This window comes from Lutra lutra, chromosome 15 (genome assembly GCF_902655055.1).
Source record: "Lutra lutra chromosome 15, mLutLut1.2, whole genome shotgun sequence".
NCBI classification, from domain to species: Eukaryota; Metazoa; Chordata; class Mammalia; order Carnivora; family Mustelidae; genus Lutra; species Lutra lutra.
The window spans coordinates 33,528,562-33,545,066 of NC_062292.1; the positions used below are offsets into that span (position 1 = coordinate 33,528,562).

Genomic DNA, 16,505 nt, shown 5'->3' on the forward strand with positions numbered 1-16,505 from the left:
ATAAGATCCATTAATGGTGTAGAGTCACTAGAAAATATGTTGGAGACAATTGAAGACCAAGGGAAGTGTTAATCAGCAGTGCATTTTCTTCAGGTTGTTTAACAGAGTTTTGCTCACAGAGCATTTAAACTTCATCACACTGTTATATCCATTATTAGAAAAATAAGTAAGAAAGCTCTGTAGAAACTATACTATTAAGGAAGTCTCTTTGCCTCCAAAAAAAAAAAAAAAAAAGAAAAGAAAAGAAAGAAGAAAATAGGAAGAAAGGAAAAAAGCAAAGTAAGGGGATATTCAACATAAGATTCCACTAATTGGGTTTTCCATAAAAATTACATTATTTTGAGAAATAAAACACAATGCAAGAATATTGAGCAGTGGTGAGCATCATGAGTTTTAGAAAAAGAATAGATCTTAACATTTATCAAGAACCTTAAAGCTCATACAATAATTGGTTCTTTATCAAGACTAACTGAACTGAAAAGGAACATTGATAACACTTTCTTGTTTCAAAATTCTAATAAAAACCCAGCCAAAGTCTGGCTGTCCTCTCTACTACAGTTTTAAAGATTCCTCAAAATTGTTGCCACTATATTTTCACCACAAAAACAGAAATCATCTAATTAAAATTATGCAGAAACATTATAAATTAATTTTATAATGCAAGCTACTACTGGAAACTTTCTCAAGTAAATTTAAAGTAATATTTATAATTGCAAAATACTGTTAGAAGTGTCACCATTATATTCTAGCTGAGCTTCAAGTAATTGTTTAAATATACTTAAGTACTAAGCGAGCTGATTTATAGGCAAAAGCTACCCTGGTTTCCCCTCACAAAACAAATGTGACATAATCACAGAATGTTGTAAATGTTCTCAGTATTTGTCCAGAAGGACCGCCCCAAAAAAAAACAAACGCCATCTGCCCCCTCCTTCCCAACAAGCCTTCCTATGACTCTATGGTCTTTACTTCAGTTTCCCTTTTCTGAAATCCTGCCCAGTTAGGTCAACATCTGATATTTTAAAAACCATTGCTTTTTAAGACTTCCTCACAAAATTAAGAAAGAAAGAAAGAAAGAAAGAAAGAAAGAAAGAAAGAAAGAAAGAAAGAAAGAAAGAAAGGAAGGAAGGATGTATAAGTGAGAGGGAGAAGATACCCAAAAGGAGGGAATTTAGGATAGAACGTAACGTCCTAAAATCTCACTTCTGGGAAGTTGGTTTCTACTCCGTTATTACTAGAATCACCTGTAGGTATTTGGGTTACGGTCCCATGCCAGGGCTCTAAGATACTGTTCCGTTAGGCTTTCGGGGTTCTTTCTTCCTATTGGTGCTCATGTAAGTACTCCCATCCGCCTTAGTGAAGGTTAGGAAAAGGATCACTGCGGAGGACCTACCCCCAGGGTAGAAAAGGTTTGGTTGTTACTGGAAACATACGTGCAGAAGAGGTGAGCACACTCAGAAACTGACAGATGAAGGGCTGGTAAGAGGCTCACAACCACCCCCCTCCAGCCAGATGTGAGGCAAGACAATCAAGTCTCAGTGATGTGGGGAAATTCCTACTTTCTCATTAAGCAAAATAGTTGCATTTAATATTAACTGCACTGGATGTTAACTAGCTAGAATTTAAATAAAAATTTTAAGAAAAAAATAATATTATCTCCTTAGATTTATGGAAATAAGCATTCTAGCAATATCTGAATATAGAAACAAACTTCAGAAAATTATTTTTTCAGTGTATAATGGAGTGTTATAGTTCATCTATTGGGTATTCATTTTTAAAAACAATGTGTCAGGTGGGAGATCACATGTTAAAGGAATAAACAGAAAGGTAGTAAGGGTGTTCTTTTTAAAGCAGTCTTGAATATTTAAGAGACAAGCTCAAACATCAAATACTAATTAGAATAATAAAGAAAAAGGTGAAGAAGGAAAGTAAACTAATAGGACAATGGAAGATACAGACTGACAAACTGACATGGAAATAATATCAAATATCTTGCAAAACGACTGCCACAGTGGTGACTTTGTTTGCAGTTATTTAGGAAATTTTATGTGCTAAGGGTTGAGATTCTATAATAAAATTATGCCAAACTTTCGTTAGATTCACACTCGTTTCCTTCTCCGCTCCCAACCCACACAACATTCCCAGTAGTGGAGGGAAGCACAATGATGATCACCAGAGTGACCAAGACCTCCAGTGAGTAACGAGGACCATGCTTTGCTCCCTCTAGTGGTGGGGAAAACCCCACTGGTCCTCCCACTGGTCCATGTGATGAAGGGGGGAAAAAAAGTCGGGGTCTCACTTTTCAATAGATATCATTCGGCTTTGATGAACTCTGGTATTTGGTGTGAGTGTGCATGGATGCAAATGGGCAAAAGGGCAAGGAGGAAGAGAGAAGGAAGGATTGTAAAGAGAAACGTATCTGTCTACATAGGGACAAAAAAGAGCAAGCAAGACTCCTTTTTGATATGGGGCTCATAATCCCAGTCCATCACACACTTTCACATTAAACTTGCATCAACCAGGTCTCGGGTTATAACCAGACCAAACACAACGATATAGCAGCAGTTGTTCCAAAATAGCCAGTTCCACACCAGATCACTCCCAGTATTCAAATAACCACCTTTTTCAGTGGGTTAATCACAGATCTTTGTCGGGGGGAGAAAGATGTTTCCAAATGTAAAATCTATCAATGCGAAGTATTCCATGAGAGGACGTATGTCTACATTTTAAATGAGGGGAGACGGAAACCCCGATGAACTCCACACATTAAATAAGAATATTTATTCTTAGAGAAAGAGGAAGGCCTGAGCCTGCTGTATTAATTTGCTCTTTGAAATAAAAGATCCTTAGGGCAGAAAGAAGCAAGGAAATAGAGACCAGAGAAGAGGGGATAGGAACATGTGGCTAGTGAGGAAGCCAAGAATGAAGTTCATGTGATGAGTGTGAAGACAGAGAAGCCACAGACCACGATGCCCAAAGGCAACAAACTTACTATAACAGGAATGGAAAATGCCACCATCCGCAGCTGTCACTACAAACTTACCTACAGGGCAGCCCAACTCCACTGAGAATACAGACAGACAGACACTCAGCGAATAGCTCCTCAGACTCTCTCTCTGACTCCTATTTATCACTGTAAGGACAGCTTACAGGGGGCTATGTGAGCCATAAACCAAAGCAATTTTCAGGAATCATAAGACCAACATAACAGTATTTATTATACCAGGGAACACTGAAAATGTTATGTTGGATGAGAATATACAGGAACTCATAATTAAATATCACTTTTAATTTTTTTAACATTTTCCTTTTTAAGAAAGCACAAATAAAAGATCAATAGCACTAATGCCAGTCATAATCTCACTCTTATTTATCACTCTTATAAATTTAATCTATGGACACTGAAACAATGCTATCAGTATTGAGCTCAATATTCTATACCGGGGTATCTCACACAGAATCTCCTGGAAAGCTTAATAAAATGTAGATTTGTGGACTCCACTCCAGACCAAATGAAACAAACATCTCTGGAGGCGGGGTTTTGGAATACAAATTAAGTTCTCGAAATAATTCTTAAACACCATAGTTTGGGACATACTACCTTTGCTTCAAATTTTGAAAATATATTCCTTGTGTCTGTTCTTTAAGATCCAACTCAATAGTAACCTTCTCCAGGAAGGTTGTTCTGATCCCAAGTTGTACTCTACTAAATGCCTATCTTTCTTTGGCGTCTTCCTACCTTAGAATGCAAGCTCCATGAGAGCAGAAAGACTTTGTCTCTCTCATACACTACCTCCGCGTCTGTAGCACTTGGAACAATACATGACACATGGTAGGTACCCTTATAAATATATAAAATAAAGGAATAAATAAATCCATGCATTACATAAGAGTCATAAAATTAGGATCTATATAACAGTATTATTGACTTCTTCTATAAGAAATTTAATTTGATTCTGTACTTGTTATATGCCTACTATGAGTAAGGGTACATAAAGATAGCAAGACGAGGCATTTACTGCTATTAAGGAAAAAAGAAATACATGTAATCCAGTTAAACCTTAATAAAAGGTATGTAAGAAACATAAATTACAAGGAGAGCACAGAGGAAGACAGGGTCATTTCTCTCACCACTGAAAGGGACAAGATACCTGTTAAAGGATACAAGATATGTCCTTCATAGAAAGGTGATCAGATACAATTAAAATACCTTGGATTCCCAAAAGTTGTAGACAGGGAGCAGAATAAATTGTTTAGCATATTTTCAGAATGTAAGTATAGGCTAAATTTGTAGAGTAAATTAGTCTCCAAGTCTCTGGAAATCAAAAGTCATCTACAGAGTATTACACAGAAGTACCACTTGTATCCTGGGGCAGGGAGGAAGGGAGATCTCTGATCTTATTTTCTTCTTTGTCTTGTTTCTCTTTCCCAAGCTCTGATTTTTCTTTCTCTTTTTCTAGTTCTGCCATCCCATTAAAGTGGGTGGAATTACTGATAAATAACAATGTTGTCCTGTTTTTCTTGCAACTGCTACAGACAGGTACAATTGCAATGTGTGTAGTATAGGTGTTAGAGTAATTTATACCTAGGTTCTAATCTTAGTTCTACTATTTACTTACTGGATGACCTTAGACAAGTCTGCTTAACCCCTATGCTGTAGTTTCTTCATCCATAAAATTTGTAAAGATTATTTGCTTCATAGCGTTATTGTGAGAATCAAAATAATAAATTATTATGGTAGACCTTAATAAATTATACCATCATTACTATTATACATTTTTTGTGGGCACAGATGATGTTTTAGAAGTTAATTTAAAAACTGTTTTATTGTGTATTTAACTTTCTGCTCAATATTGAGTTTGGCTGGTGGGGATAATGATGGCTACCTCCAGTGTAGGCTGGAGTGCAGGGTGAACTGGGGGGTGGTGAATGGAGAAAAACAAGAAGTAAAAACTTCTGGATGGTAACAATCAGTGTGAAATAATGTAATGACCATCGATGAGAAAAATCTCTACGAATCAGCCATCTAGTCCATGTAGGCAAATGGCAATGTTAGACCAGTGGATTTGTGTTATTTCTTTTTATGTCAGGAAAAAAATTTGTTGGTGATTACTTTTCTTACTTCATCTGAAACTTCAAATAGCCTCTCAGTTCACTTGAAAAGCTGTGATCTCATTTGGTCTCCATATTCGTCTTAACACCCTCAATTCTATGACCTCTTATCCTTCGGATGCTGTCTTACCTTGCAATCATTGATTATGCTTCTGATTCACTTGCTAAGTAAATGAAAATAATGATGGTATATCAAGAAAATGATTTATCATGTAGCCCTGGGCATTGATTTGCATGAGGCTGGATGAAACCACCCTACCAGGCCCTACACTTAAACATGTGTGTACTAATCAAGGTAGCTTCAATATTTTCCTGGTTTTTCCTTTTTAAAATTGTAGTTTGATGGATTATTTTTGTCACTAAATACATTACAGAGAATTCACAGAATGCATAGTAAGAAGACAAATAAATGGATTTCACACGAAATGTGGACAGTACAGAAGACACGAGAGTATAGAAGAAAGCTTCTGAAAGGTAAGATGATATTTTACTAAACAAATTCTTTTCTGATTTGAAATACACGTTGTTTCCTGGGCAGTAATAAACAACTACATTTTGCGGCTCATTTGGGAGACAGATAAAGCCTGTAATTCCAGGCTCAGGAGCTCCCATGAATGCCAGTCAATCGCTATATTCGGACTATTTTATTTTATTATAAAACTTAGGGGACTTTAAGAGAAGAACAAGGAAGTGGGCTGTCTTTCTCGAGTTTCTGAGACAGCACCTGCTGCCCACCGGTGGGCCCCTATTCGCTGCAAATTGCTGAGATACAGGATTTTGCCTTTATGATTTCATGCAAATTTAAGCACACAAAAGAGCAGTAGTACTATCTTGTACATTGGATTCAGTAGAGTGAAGCGGGTCTCTCGAGACCTATTTAATCTTTTTCTAAAAGAATAGACAAATTTTGGGGAGTAATTACTCTAAGTTGTGTCAATCCACAAGATAAAAAGATACATATTTTGCTGTGTGTGGAGGAGAATGGTAGCAAATAACACCCAAAACCAAATATAAACAGGAGAAAAATAATCCATAAACTTGATAAATGGTTCTCTAGTTATCTGAAAAAGCCAGGGCACCTTCACCTTTACGTGTGTGTGCGCGCGTAGGCATGGGTGTGTATACAGATACACATACACATAAATTCATTATCATTGAGAACTTGGCAGCTGGGGTGGACCCAAGTAGGGTCCTTCTTGAAAACCTTTAAATCTGTTGATTAATTTTTAAGCCATATTGGATTTGATATCTATACCAGATAACCTCATAATGATAGACCAAAACACACACAGTTCTGGGCAGAGTCTGAAGAAAGCCAGATTTAGCACATAACAGCGAGTTAGGTCTTTTCATCACCGAAGGAGAAAGCACTACATTGGTCTCATGATGTGACTATTGATTAGGCTTTGTTACAGCTATGAATAAGACTAACTCTTTCCATTAGGAAGATCCCAGTTCTTAGCAATGCAGTCAGTTGTTTCAAAGCCAGTAAAGACCCTTGCCTCAAATGCTTAAATCCAATTTCTCACTAATGTCTACAACCCACCTTCAAATCTCTTTCCATACTGTTGCTGAAAATAATGTATATGAGATATTTCACTATTTGATGCACATTCTAGCTTTATAACTTAACTAATTTATAAAAAAACCTTGGAAAAAGCTCATTTGTGTAACAATAAAAGAATGGGTTTTTCTCTTTCATGTAACTCTGTAACATATGTTCTTAAACCTCATGTCACCCAATATAGCATCTGTAGGTTATCTTATAATTCGTGTATATGAGTGCATAGAGCTGCCATTTTTTAAACTAAAAAATATTAGTTCACGGTCTTTTTGGATTTCTTTTAAGGCCTTTCAGTAGAGCCAAGCCGAAGTAATAATGTCTATGCATGGTTTTGTTATCATGGTAATAACAAGTCCTTGCTTACAATAATATATAGTGCTTAGTTGGGACTAGGAATAATGGTATGCTGCTTTTTAGTAACTGGTAAATAGTATGTTTTTGTCTAGTTTAATTAGAAATTAGAAAGAGAAGAAAGAATTTTTCATATATATAAAACATTCTATTTAATAAAGTATATGCATAAAATTATATACTGGGTAAGAAGCAAAATTAAAAAGAAAACAGCTTATAATATTCCTGATTAATAAGAGTTCCTAAATATAAAAACAACAAATGAAAATGCCTTGCCATTTAAAAAAATTAGCACATTATACAACTTTTACATACTTCAGAGGAAATAAAGATCTTGTGACACTGTTCTGAGGAATCTTTACATTTATAAAAATCGAAGGCCTAATATTGCAAATACAACTTTCAAGCTGTATGAGCAAATGTAACTTACATGAAAGGCACAGGATGACGTCACGTTGAAGAACGGATCTGTAAGTTTCATAAAATCTAGTCACAGGTCACTAGAAATTTCATAAGGAATCTCAGAACTGTTTTTAACGTGATGTTTTGATTCAAACTGAGAACTGGAGAGTCTTTAGATCACAAGTACAAATTGAAGTAAGACTGAAGAAGATTTAGAGAGAACAGTTTCTTATCAGAACGCTACCTGCTTTATGCAGTGTTGGTCACTCCATTCTCAGAGCAGATAATTAACATTTTCTTTAACTTGAGCTGTTTTCAATTTTCAACAGCTTATCTATTATATTTTTTTAGTTGGTAAAAAATGTATCTTTACATTACTACAATTTTAAAGAGTCAATTGTTGAAATAAATTTTAAAGTAAAGTCCTGCTCTATTAGCTTCCTACATTGGAATACAAGAATACAGGAAGTGCTTTCAACAGAAAGTTACGTGGTTCTACAGTACAACCTGTCTAAAAGACTTGCAAGGGACCAGTCCAGTGACTGGGTCTCTTTGGATCAGGCGAAAGCAGAGGCAAATGAAGAAATGAGCTTTTTTTAAAAAATAAATATTAAAAAAATTCCTTTATGAAAATGAACACTTGCTTGCACTTGAGATTGAGTGCCATTGAGAAGAACTGAGGCACAATGAAACTAAGTGCACAAAGGGAAAATATCTGAAATAAAACGATTTTCTATGTAATTGAAACCCTTTACCATTAGATGTGCCTCATGATTGAGCTGGACATGTACTTTTTCAGATTAAGAAACATTTCCAACACTAGGGATGAGCCAGTCAAAATATGTGTTTCCTAGTTAACATTTAGGGTAATCCTAAAAGTGTTGCGACTAAAAATTCTGATTTAAAGAAAAAAAAAATCACAGTTGTTTTTTTTTTTTCCACGAAATTACTGACTCTTTTGCTAAAGTAAACTTAACTTCAAACCAAAAGCACATTCTTAAAGCTCTGGAGGACTGTTAACAATGATGATGCAAGTGTCTCATTTCCCCAAGAAGCTCTACCAGAGACACATCGTTTCTTCATTGATGTCAGTGTTAGATGCTCTTTCCACAGACCTTAAAGCATTCGGGTAGAATGGTGAGGATGACGCTTCAGAGAACAGCTCTTCTAATGGTGACTAGGTAAAAATAGCAATGCTGCAATCAGAGATAATGCTGCCTCGGATTGTAATTGCTCAGTTATCCTATTCATCATGACTCTAGTAACGCATGCCATCTACACACTTGCTGTCCTTTCGACTCTTTCATTTCAGTCCAGTGATTGAGCTCCTCTTCTCCAGAGCTGTTGAGACCTAAAGAAATCCAGCCTATCATCTCTTTCCTTTTCATGCTGCGTTTGTTATACACAGACAGTATGAGTGTCACATCAGAAAGTTGAAATAGGGCCACTTGAAAAACAAAAGTTTCCTTGTATACTGGATTAGGCTGCCCTCTGCGGATGGAAGTCTTGCATTTGGACATCTCTTGACCCATGGAATTCAGGAGAGTTAATTTGACATACGTATCTACAGGAAAAAAAGAACAACATACCACAGATATCATTTGAAACAAACTCAAAACACCTTTCTTGTGACATCTGCTGAGAACACTGAGTCTTTATAAGGATATGGTGTATACCACGTTTAATGGAAATTCAATGAATTCCATTTTAATGTAGATGCTTATAAAATGTGACAAGGACAGAGAATGCAAATCTTTTGTGGGTCATAACATCTCAACCTCACTATTTCTACGTCATAGTTAGAATTTAAAGGTATACCTCATAATCCTTCCTCCACACCCTCCCACCCCCAATCCTTGACCTCCCACTACCACCCCTGCCCAACCCCATCCCCAATTAGCTTCACTAAGCAGGACATCATAGCATTAATAAACACTTAGCAAGCTCAATTAGCCACAACACTGTAAAGCATTCCACTGTGTTTTCAGAGAAAAAGAATAAACAAACAAATAGAAATGAAGGCAAATGGTAAAGAGGAAAAGAAGACAAGAATGCAAAGATGACATCAAAACAGCTTAGGATGAAATGTCAAAAAAATCTCTGCATGGATGTGGTTTTTAAATATATTTTAAAAACATCTGAAAGGGCCAAAATGAAGCCAAATGCATTAAGGGCTCAAAGTTTAGCAAATCAAGTAAAACTTTCTCCTGGTTTCATGCAAGAATACATTTAATGTGCTTTTTGGATCGTTAAAATAAATACTACAGGATTCTTTTTTGGCAGAATTTAATGTGAAATTTAAAGTATGGTATTCTTAACTGTTTTCATGAATTACAAAAAAAATTGATGTGATGATTAGTGTACAAAGTGAAACATAACAGTTCATTGCCTGATTATTTTAGAGATAAACCCTCTCTTCAAACATCTGTGTTTTCAGGTTCTTTAGACTCATGCAAATGATCTTCAGCACGGTGATCCATCATGTGTACTTCATATTAAAATTTCAATTAATTTTAATGAAAAATCATAATATTTCTTATGAAATATCTATTGTATGAATCAAAATATAGTACATGAAAAATAAAACCTTTAATTTAAAAAGTTTTGCTTATTTTTACATACTCTGAATACCATCATCCATAATCAGAGATAAATTCTAAGTTAGTTTTATTTAAACTACCACAGATAATAAATGTGCATTTTTTTTGGAAACCAACATGGTGGACAGCTTCACTGCTGGCAAGTTTTAGGGTATTTTGTTTTTGCATGAAAAGACAACATCCAATTAGCCTCTACAGGAACTCACCTCGGATTATATAAACCTGTCCACCTATCAAGTGTTTTAGACAACAGAACAGTCCATCTGACAACAGGGGGTGGAAAGCAGTAAAAGAAATAATGACCAGATGTCAATTGTTGGGTGAAAGAGGGTCAAAGGTTAAAATTAAAAAGGAAACACTGTTCACTGGAGTTGGAAGAACACAAAACTTTAGCATTTTAATTCAGGTAGAGGGGTTGAACAAAAGGGTTGTTGGGTAAATTTCATGGAATGCGAATTTTTAAGGTCATTGTGTAATCTTAAACAAAAATTACACTCTTTTAAAGGGGGAACATCTTTATAATGATATCCTCTTGGTCTAAAGCACATTGAACATAGAATCATGCAAATTATTAGACTATATAAAAGACTGAATAAAAGTCATTATAGAACTACTATTATGCTAAGTTTTGAAGTCTATCCATGCAATATTAAATATTTCAAATGCTTCTATTGCTTTCAATGTAATATAAAAAATTAAGTTAAACAAAACAAAATAGGACTATCAAAATTTTTGCTCTTGAATGTTCCCATGGTTTCTTTGGATTTTTCAGTTGATAACACAGTTCAAAGCCTAGAATTAGGCATATATGAAGGGTCACAATCTTATATAACATATACAGTATAAGACAGACTGATAAAACTGTATTCTATTTTACTTTATAAATACTCCACTTCATACAATTAATTTTAATGTTAGCTTATATTTACCTATTAGCTGCCTCCCAGCGAACACCATTAGTCACCCTGATACTGAAGATCTGATTCTGAAATAATGGTAATTTCTCCAACTTGCTCTTTAACCTGAAAACACCTACTCTAAGCTGCGAATGCTAATCTCTCAACCCGTTTATTATCCACCCTGCCTCCACCCCCCTCTCTTCATTTTAGTTCCGGTTTCTCTGTTTCTGTCAGAGTGGTTACGAGCAAGGACAGAAAGGCAAGCATATCGTTCCATTCTGCTAGCTTTTAGCATCTCAAGTTAAATATTTGTTCAAAAATTAAACTGTTAGCTAAAGCAGAATGGCAAGCTGAGAGCTGCTGGCGGGATGTGACCCCACATGATATTTTGTTTATCCATTACAGTGTTCAGAAGTTTCGAATCTGAGTGTCTTGAGGCAGGGTATGCATGCCTGCATTTGTCACTGCCTCATTCTCTTTATCTTTCACCTGCCAAGTCTGTTCATTTAAGTAACTTCCCAGACCATTTGAGTTTGCATTCTAAGTATGTATCAATAAAGAGAACCAAGGTCCCACTTCCAAAGCTGTTTATTCTAGTAATTGCTTCTTTCCTCCCTCTGAATTCTTCCTTCTGAAAGGAGAAAGGGGACAATAATAATTCCATCCTTCTTTTATGCACCTTTGCCTGATTGGAGTCTCACAGTTACCCTGTGACAGACACAACCTCAACTTTACATACAAGGAAACAGACTCAGGGGAGTTAGGTTACTCATCCAAGGGTAGAAAAATACACATAATTTTGGCCTTCTGATTTTTAATTCAGGAATAGATACATTTCATAATACCTGTAAGAAGCAAGGTTTCCATTATTACTTAGGGAAAACCAAATATATTTTTGTGACTTTTCACTTGAATTAAAAAGACAATGTGGAGGACATCTGGAGATAAATGAATTAATTTAACTCAAGGGAGGAAAAAGTTTCCCCTCCAATAATTATTTGAGACTCGGAGTAAAATATTCTGTGAGAAATCTTTGAACAAACTTAAGGTGGCCATTACTATTCAAGATTTCCTTTCAAATTTTGAGCTTAGGGCATTAACAGCCTTAATTTCAGAGAAGTATAAAGAATCTATTATGTTCCCAACTTATTTCCACAGATATTGACAAACTGTTTTGGAGATCTACTGAGGGACAATCTCTGTGCACTCCCATAATTGCCTCCATCCTCAGGAGCAGGAAGAGGGATAAGGAGGGAGGAGTGACAGGGATATAGACCAGGGCACAGGTACACCATCTTGCTTTCCTCTCCTTGCACCTAGGGGAAATATCAAACTATTCCTTATTTTGTTTGTCCTGGTAAAGGCAAAGCCAAGCCATTTAAGAAAGGACTCTGTTGGCAGTACTAATTTATAATATTAAAGGAGAAAAAATGTGAAGAAACAGTTTCTTCTTAAATTCTTAACGGAGAAAAGAGAAAAACTACAGAATTACTGCATTAGTTTATAGTACTGCATGCAGACTGAAAACACCACATCATTCTTCTGTTGATACCAATAGCTCTACATATTCCTGACCATATCTGTGGAATTGGACTAACTTTAAAAAATCCTGTAACTTTTTCTACCATTGGAAGATAATGGCTATGATAGGGATAATTTATTCGGCAGATACTATGAAAAATTAAAAGTCTTGTCACCTTACAATTAATACTTTGAATTTCAAATTTTTCTACTTCCCAAATGACTGGAAATAGAAAACATGAAACAGATTAGCTGATGATTATACCATTTCATTTTGATCGGTTCAGACTAAATGATAGGATTGAGGCCCCTAACACTGAGAGTCCCATAAGTGCAGAAAACATAAGCATTAAAAAAAAATTTTTTTTTCACTCACTGGGTGGTCTGTTTGCTGCCAAATTTTTGAAGTGGCTGCCTTTTATCACTTCAGCTGATAGTCTTCCAGTGGTGGCATTATAAAGCAGGCCAATGAGAATTTCTGGAACGGAGCCATGTTCAAGAGACTGACATGAGGATGTACTTTCACTACAGGACATTTCTGACACACTCATTTGAGAATCACAGCCCTGCAATCAAGAATGAAGTCTTTATAGTATTTTGTAAAAGTGATATATTAAGAGATACATTGTTAATGCTGTGTTATTGGAATTAGGTAAATCACAATAAAGACAATAGCTGCAGGCAAAATTCCCAAAGTGCTAAATTAGATATGTTGTTCTTAGTGTATTTTAGTCCCTGGATCTCTTTTCATTATACAGCAGTCAAAGAAATAATAGGATAAGAGAAGATTTCATAAATCCCTACACACTTGTATATGAATCAGAGAGGATAAATTTCTTAAACTCATAGGTGTTAATGAGCTATTTTTGGAATGTGGAAAATTGTTGTTTAAAGACTTAATAACCTTTAAAGACTGACGTGGACTCAGACTCAATTACAATAAGTGTAAATGTCTTCACTGTGCTTTTAATGATGAAGATTGGTAAACTCTGGTTAAATAAACAAAACTCTCTGTTATTTATAAGTCAGGTGTAGAACACTGAGAAACAGAAAGTTGAAAAGGATGGGATATTATTTATCATGCAAATAATAACCAAAAGAAAATTGTAGCTACAATAATACCAGTCAAGTTTAGCTTTAAGGCAATAATCATTACTAGAGACGAAGAGGTAAACTCAGTTTGAACTTTCAATTTACCAGGAAGATAAAATACCTCCGAATTTCCATGTATTTAGTAACATGGACTCAAAATATAGAAAGTAGAAATTGCCAGAACCAGAAAGAGAAACAGGCAAATCTACAACCATTAGTTGACTAATGGGGGGATGACTTTAGCATACTTTCTTTCTGTAACAGACCAGACAAATAAATACAGTAAATATGTAGAAGATTCGAATATCACAATAAGCAAAACTGACTTAGTGGTAATATGTAGAGCACCATACCCCACAACTATGAAATACACATCTTCTAAAGCACATAGTGGTATTTCATAAAACTATTCACAAAAATAAAGCAAATAGCAAAGATTTTCAAATGGCAGAAATCATTCAGAATAGGTCTTTTAATCAGCTAGAAATAAAAACTAGCTTCTAGTAAAGAAAACAATCCCTATATATTTGGAAACTCATGGTAAGTAAATGATAATGAAAACAAACTATCTGAAAAGAGTAATAAAAATAGATAAATGTTAGAGAGTCCAATTTAAGAAGAGAAGAGAAGGCATGAGTAACAAATATCAGGAATGAAAAAGGAGACATCACTACGTATGCTATAGACCACAAAAACATAAAAGGATAGTAAAAACAACTTTCTTCCAACACATTTAATTCATAATTAAAAACCTTTCCAAAACAAACAAAATATAAAACCCAAAAACTTCAGCTAGAAGGCTTCACTGGTGAATTCTAACCCCCTGCGCCACCCAGGCACCCCTTCACTAGTGAATTCTAATGAATACTGCTAGTTTTATGAACACTCTTCCAGATAGTAGGGAAAGAGGAAACACTCTCCAGTGTACTTTAAAAAATAGCCAAAGCCTGACGACATTATAAATAAAATTACAGAATTTTCTTACTCATGAGCTTCGATTTAAAACACTAAATTAAATGACTGGCAAACCAAATCTAGCAATGTGTAACATCATACTTAAAAGAAATTTTTTTGAATGTTTCCCCTTTGAAATTGGGGATGTGACAAATGGTGCCAACCATTACTACTTCTAATCAATACTGCAGTGGCAATTCCAGCTAGTGAAAGTCCTAGCCTTACTAAATGCAATGCAATGCAATGCAATGCAATGCAATGCAATAAAATAAAATAAAATAAAATATATAATGATTTGGAAGGGAAGGGATAAAACTGTACTTATGTGTGGGTTATGTAATTAGGTACAAAAGAAATCTAAACAAGTCCTCAGATGAATTACAATTGCATACAAAGGTAAAACTTTTAAGTCCATACATTGCTATACATCAGCAATAAATCTGAAAATAAAATTTATTCAAAAACAGCATTTAGGGGTGTCTGGCTGGCTTAGTTGATAGAGTGTACGATTCCAGGTCTCAGGGTCATGAGTTCAAGCCCCGTGCTGGGTGTGGAGCCAACTTAAAATAAAAACTGAAAAAAAAAAAAAAATTAAATTAGCATTTATTAGAGCATAAGATATCAAATATCTAGGAATAAATGTACAAATGATACCTGAGGTCTCTACATAGAAAACTATGAATAGGGGTAAACTGAGAAGTGCTACACAGATATACTATGGTAAATGTATCAGAAAGCCCAATTTTGTAACATTCTCTCCAAACTGGTCCAAGGATTAAATGCAGTAACAGTCGAAATCTCAAAGGGTTTCTCTGTGGAGCCTGACAGGCTAATCCCGAAGTGCTCGTGGTCTATACATACAACGCAGTACTATTCAGCCTTAAAAAAGAAGGAAATCCTGCCATATGTGACAACATGGTTGAACCTGGAAGACGTGATGCTGAGTGAAATAAGCCAGGCACAGACAAATACTGCATGATTCCACTTATATGAGATGTCTAAAATAGCCACACTCCCAGAAGCAGAGAGAGAATGTTGGCTGCCAAAGGGTGGGGGTAGGGGAAAATGGGGAGTTGCTGTTCAAGGAGTATATGGTTACAGTTATATAAGATGAATAAGTTCTAGAGATCTGCTGTACAGTGTGTGCCTGTAATTAATAATATTGTATTTTACACTTAGACATTTGTTAAAGAATAGATATCATGTTCAATGTTACCACAATAAAATAAAATGAAATAAAAAAAAACACAATAGAATGCCCTGTTCTACTTAGTATCAAAATTTATCACAAAGTTACATTATTTAAGACAATGTGACAGAAACAACGTAAAATACACTAACAGAATAGAAAGTCCACAAATTAACCTAGGTGTAACAGACACTTAATTTACAACAAGGGTGGAACCACAAAGCAGTGGGGAAAGGATCATCTTTTTAATGAATAATGGTAAGACAATTGGTTGTCCATCCAGAAATAAATGAAAATCAACCCCTTACCTCAAAACATACCAAAAGTCAATTCTGAATTTAAATATAAAAAGCAAAATGATAAATTCATAGGTTAACACTGGGAATTATATTCATGATCTTAGGGTAGGGAAAGACTTTCTAAAAGAGACAGAAAAGTATTAATCATAAAGGAAACCTTGGTGGGGTACCTGGGTGACTCACTGGGTTAAAGCCTCTGCCTTCGGCTCAGGTCATGATCCCAGCATCCTGGGATCAAGCCCTACATCGGGCTCTCTCTTCAGTGGGGAGCCTGCTTCCCCCTTTCTCTCTGCCTGCCTCTCTGTCTACTTGTGATCTCTGTCTGTCAAATAAATAAATAAAATCTTAAAAAGAAAAGAAAAGCTTGGTGAATCTGAAAACATTAAAATTAAGAATTTCTGAGATTCAGCAGAATCTTTAGGATGGTGAAAAGGCAAACAACTGGGTGTGAGAGAGGCCTACAACACATATACTGCAATCAGCTCAAATCCAGAATATGTAAAGAACACTTAGAAATCAAATAAG

The 16,505-nt window shown here is 35.3% G+C and overlaps 1 protein-coding gene across 3 annotated transcripts in view; it reads right to left on the reverse strand.

Annotated features, from left to right (window-relative positions):
• Nucleotides 1-8,027: 8,027 nt before the first annotated feature.
• The window catches only part of SYT14 (synaptotagmin 14), a 193,206-nt gene continuing 184,728 nt past the window's right edge, over nt 8,028-16,505 (reverse strand). For 2 of the 3 annotated variants that reach the window (XM_047705249.1, XM_047705250.1), the window contains 2 exons: nt 12,823-13,012; nt 8,028-8,990 (listed from right to left, as the gene is read on the reverse strand). In XM_047705249.1, coding sequence (XP_047561205.1) covers nt 8,677-8,990; nt 12,823-13,012 — 504 coding nt within the window. In that variant the 3' untranslated portion in view covers nt 8,028-8,676. Of the gene's footprint in view, nt 8,991-10,232; nt 10,290-12,822; nt 13,013-16,505 lie in introns of all 3 variants that reach the window. The other variant, XM_047705248.1, reaches the window with a different exon arrangement.